The 5,270-nt window shown below is 27.7% G+C and overlaps 2 protein-coding genes across 2 annotated transcripts; one reads left to right on the forward strand and one right to left on the reverse strand.

The window, feature by feature from the left end:
* Nucleotides 1-25: 25 nt before the first annotated feature.
* On the reverse strand, nt 26-4,123 carry LOC108578728 (helicase POLQ-like). The gene is given in 16 exon segments (XM_017942104.1): nt 26-115; nt 209-343; nt 422-535; nt 598-771; nt 831-926; nt 999-1,156; nt 1,235-1,655; nt 1,732-1,852; nt 1,854-2,066; nt 2,148-2,293; nt 2,364-2,560; nt 2,631-2,730; nt 2,819-2,995; nt 3,082-3,260; nt 3,353-3,641; nt 3,746-4,123. Coding segments are annotated over 16 exon segments (2,958 nt in total). The 5' UTR covers nt 4,094-4,123.
* Nucleotides 4,124-4,570: 447 nt separating this feature from the next.
* On the forward strand, nt 4,571-5,256 carry LOC108578761 (succinate dehydrogenase assembly factor 2, mitochondrial-like). Its single transcript, XM_017942149.1, has 3 exons — nt 4,571-4,680; nt 4,760-4,911; nt 4,986-5,256. Exons 1-3 carry the CDS (start codon nt 4,648-4,650, stop codon nt 5,254-5,256), a joined length of 456 nt encoding a protein of 151 aa, XP_017797638.1. The 5' UTR covers nt 4,571-4,647.
* The last annotated feature ends 14 nt before the right edge of the window (nt 5,257-5,270 follow it).

Below are 5,270 nucleotides of genomic sequence, written 5' to 3' on the forward strand. Positions count from 1 at the left end.
GATAACGTATTTAAGTACTTAAAAATTAACATCTTCTTAAGGTATTTATATTTATTCCACTTAGAAAGTCTTCTGTTTCCTCCTTTAAATCTTCTACTTTTTCCACGATTATTAACTGTCAAATTTAATAGAAATAAAGTTACTAGTAATAATATAGTAACAATAAAATAAACTTAATTTAAAACAATAATTGTAAAGTAATTATTACTTTAGCAGCTTCTATAATTTGTATCACAGCTCTTTTATTTAAGTACGGGATTTTGTTTTGTAAATCTGATGGATTTGCTTTAGCTATACACTGCACTGTTCTAAATCCCGCATTATACAATTGACGTGCTCTACCCTAGAATGTAAAATATTGTTATAGTTTAAGTCAACTTGAAGCTTTTACTTTATTTAGTTGATAACAAAGTTTTCATACAATCTTTACTAATGGCAAAACCATTAATGCTTCTAACTCCAGAGGACAACAATAAGATAATTTTTTACTAAATGTGTTTAATAATTCTGTGAGTGGTGAAAATTCCTCCAATTCCTGGAATAATTATGCATTAATGTTTTACCAAAGCGAATATTAAACATATTTTATTTACTAACCTGACAAAACCGAACTACAGAAAATGCAAACGATGCGACAGTATTCAAAAGATTTTGTATAAGTCCTCTGTTCACTTGATATTTTTCTGATACACCATACACTGCATGTTGAGTCCACAAATCATATAGTATTAAAGTTATGTAAAATCTCTGAACCACTCGTGGTTCTACATTCTGTTACATATAAAATTCTTTAAATATAAAAAAATATTTAGTACAAACTGTATACATACCTTCGGCATTAGTCCATCGCGGATTCTACCGATACTTATTTCATTAATTCCTAGAAGCCTGGCTGTTTTCATCTGCGTTTCTGCTAAATTAGTTACCTAAAAGTAGTACATTAAATAAATATTATTAGTAACAAGGAATATGAATGAAAGTTATAAATAAAAAATTACCACATCATAATAAACTGATCCTACTGGCTTTATCTGAGATATTATATCATATGGCGTAACGAGATACAAAAGATGCAAATAATCAATAAGAATTAAGTGCTCCTGAGCTTTTTTCAAATCTTGATACAGTGTGTATGCACATTGCATTTCAATGCAACCTTCAAAGAAAATATATGTAAAATAGTCGTGTACAAAGAACAATCTTATTGACTTCTTACTAGTAAAATTCATTGTACCTTTTATAGCTGCACGTCCGAGATTACAAAGTTCTAATTTAGTCTTATTTGTAATCTTTATTCTTTCTTTCTGTTTTGTTTCTGGACTGGTGCTGCTACAAGACATATCTTGTGATGGGAAAACAACGCTAATATTTGATCTGAATACATCAAAATTTCTTTCTTCTTTTTTCTTTACTTTTATTACATTAGCTTTTAAAAATTTAGTTATTGCTTCATCCACAATTTGCTTAATATTCACATTTAAACGTTTTTCTTGAATATTAAGCAATGTCCGTTTTGCCAGTTTGTATAATTCAAATCTGGTTGTTGCTATAGGAAAGAATATAGCGCTTAAAATTAAGTTATGTATACCTCTATCTTTGTCCACATGTAAGGTACTTAGAGAATCATTCATTTTAGATGTTAAGAGTTCCTTTACCTATGTAACAAATACTGAGTATAATTATATTTTCTATTTATATAATATATTAGAGTTGCATGACTATTATTACTACCTTCTGCAGCTCATTATTTTTGCATATCAGTATACTTTCTCCTATATTTCCCATGCCAGCACGACCAGCTCTTCCTACCATTTGTTTATATCTACTTAAATTTAAAAACTGATTCCCAACATCCAGCTGCTAAAGTTGATGTACAACATATTACACATAGAGTTCCTGCTTTAAAAGCATTTTCCAATAAATGTCTTTCCTCAGATGTAAGGCCAGAATGATGATAGGCTACACCAAATATTATAGTTTTGCGTAAAATGGGGCAAAGACCTTCTTCGTTTTCAAGTGCATTTATTAATTTTTGTTTGTCATCTTTCTTGTAATTTTCCAATGATCTACCAAAAATTGTATGTGTAACTAATCAAGAACATTTATAACAATATTTAAGCAAATAAAATATGAAGAGAGATTCTCACTTGAACAAAACTTTAGTTAATAATAGAGCAACATTTTCACAATTTTTACGACTGGAACAAAATATGAGACATGAATCTCCAGGAACTATATCCATTACCAAACCTCCAATTCGATCAGGATCTATGATTGCTGCCTCGTTTGAATACTTTTCAAATAAATGAATATTAATTATTAAACATTTGACAATTATAAAAGGAAATAAAACATTAACTTACACGATAATTGATTTTTTTTATATCAGTTAACAATTCTTCTGTTTTTAAATCAAGTAACCAAATATTGTCATCACATTTTACATATTCTTTAATTTCAACTGGACGAAAGTTTCCAGTATACAAATCTGCATTTAAAAATTCAGCTACTTCGTTTAAGTTACCTATTGTTGCACTCATTCCAACAATATGAATATTTTCTAAAATAAATATAAAATAATGACTTGTATACAATTTATATGCCACCAAACTTAATCCTATATTTTTTACCATTAACAAATAATGTTTTTGTTAGAAGAACTTCTAATGCAGCACCTCTTCCTCCACTTTCACCAAGTAGGTGTAATTCATCCACAACTATAATACCAATCTAATTTGAAGGATGTATTGCAATATAGATTATTATTATTATATATCAATTACAATTTTATTCTAATCACCAATATTTTTGTACTTACTTCATTAAACCGATTTTCTTCTATTAAACTATTTATTAAACCTAATGCCTTTTCTATAGTACACATGTACATGCTCTTCTTTTTGCGACGTTTTTTTGGAGGATATGTTCCTTTTGATGCTGCATATTCTTCAATTAAAAAATCTAATTCTAGTGCAAATGGTGTCATTGCTTGAACCTTTAAGTTACAAAGAAGTATATATTTCTTGTAAGTAATCATTATAAGAATTGTTTAATGATTTATCTTATTGTATGAATACTTACTTTTTCCTGTACTATAGCAACAAATGGCAATATAAACATTGCATTCCTTGTACTGCATATAAGCTCTTTCAACATTAATACTTCTGCAACTAATGTTTTACCTCCACTAGTAGGGAGAGCATAAATCAAATTCTTTCTATTTTTTACTGCATTTAAATTTAAACATTCATCTTGCCATTCTAAAAGCATTAAATGATTAATATAAACATAATCAATGAAAAAAAACATTATTAATAACAATCTTTAATAATTTGATGAGGGAAATACTTACGGTACAATGTTTCAATACCTCTAACTTGGAAAAAAAGGTCTTGCACCTTTTTTGGTAAACCATAAAATGTATCATTGCTCGTTGAATTTGTGTGATGAATTTTTATATTCTGTTGATTTATTTTATCATTAGAACAGTATACCTTATTCAAAATATCATTACTCTGACCAACTAAGTTTCTTTTTAATGATTTATTATTCTGCTGTTCATTCTTTGACAAATACATTGAATCTGTGATTTCTGTGAGAGGTATTTTTTCAAAACAATTTTCAGCTGCTTGAATAATATCCTATTTTGCAAAGTATAAAATGTTATATTAAGAATTTTATAATAAATGATTCTAAAACAAGATTATGAAAGTTTTGAAGTTATTATCAATAAAAGATCAATAACCTGAGGTAAACATTGTAACTCATCCACTACATCACAAGAATGAAATTGTAGAAATGTTTCATTCAATAATGTATTATCCTGCCAATGAGTATTTGCTTCATTAGGTATATTATGAGAAATAGTTAAAGCACCTTGGTTGACCTGTTCTGTTGGAAATTCTTTTTTGTTATCAGCAGATTGTGCTTCTTCACAATTTTCATGCATTTCAAATATATCACAAGTGCTCCATTCATGTGCAAAACTACTTAAAGTTTTTTCATGTATATTAGAAGTAGGAATACACATTTCATTTTTAACATTACCATTATCATCATCACTTTCAATGTTTTTTAATATTGTATCATCCATTGATAGAATTGAATTAATAGCTTCCAATGATTTCGAAAACATCTTATTTTACTTTATAAAAACAAAATTTAACATAATTATTATATTGATAATCATAAAAGGTTGTCATCAATTATAAATATTGTTGTGAAATACCGAAAGATTAAAGAACTTTTTTCGAGGAAATGTTATTTATATTTTCATTATATATTTACAAAATAATATATACCTATTCACTTCACCTGTAACAAGTCCGAGGAACTATACTTAACACAAGTAAATCTAAAACAGTTAAGGTTATATTTGTTTCAACAAAAGCTTGTTTTGATGACATTGTCAACTGTATCAAAATAAAATTTATTTAGGCCTTATATGTATAAACAAATATTAATTGTAAATGTATGAACATATATAAGGAAATAAACGAACATTAGCTATAAATAGTAGTATATAACTATTATAAAACTATATTTAATCTATCAGCTGACCCTATATTGCTGTAAAAGTAGTTTTAACCTGGTTGTATCAAGCATAAAAAATATTGTTTCTTGAACGTAAAAAATAAAGGAATAAATATGAACGTTTTTGTAAAATCACTTGTATCTGCAGTAAGTGAAAATATACAATATATATTGCATAACAATTATATTGTTGGCACTAAATGTTATAGCTAACGTGTAATTTAAGGTTAAACCGGTACCTCTAGTAAGGCATGTCTCAACAACTTGTACCAATTATAAAGACGATTTTCAAGATGTAATTGAACCAGAAGGTCGAGAGCCTAATATTCCATTGTATGTTGAACGCGATCAAGAGACTAAAGAAGTTAAAAAAGCTCGGTAATATAAAAAAAAAAAAACAATAATTAAATTAACACTATATTTTTGAAACGTTATTATAATTTTGATTACAGACTTCTGTATCAATCCCGCAAGCGTGGCATGTTAGAAAATGGTCTGCTTTTAAGTACTTTTGCTAAAAAATATTTATGTGCTTTTGATGATAAACAACTGCAATTGTACGATCATCTCATTAATTTACCAACAAATGATTGGGACATATTTTACTGGGCTACAGGTGCAAAGCCCACTCCACCTGAATTTGATAATGAAGTTATGGATTTGTTAAAAAAGCACATAAAAAATGAAGATCGTCAAGCAAGAATAATGCAACCTGAGTTATGAGTAGTACTAATTGT

This window comes from Habropoda laboriosa, unplaced genomic scaffold (assembly GCF_001263275.1).
Source record: "Habropoda laboriosa isolate 0110345459 unplaced genomic scaffold, ASM126327v1 scaffold28, whole genome shotgun sequence".
In the NCBI taxonomy this organism is placed as follows: domain Eukaryota; kingdom Metazoa; phylum Arthropoda; class Insecta; order Hymenoptera; family Apidae; genus Habropoda; species Habropoda laboriosa.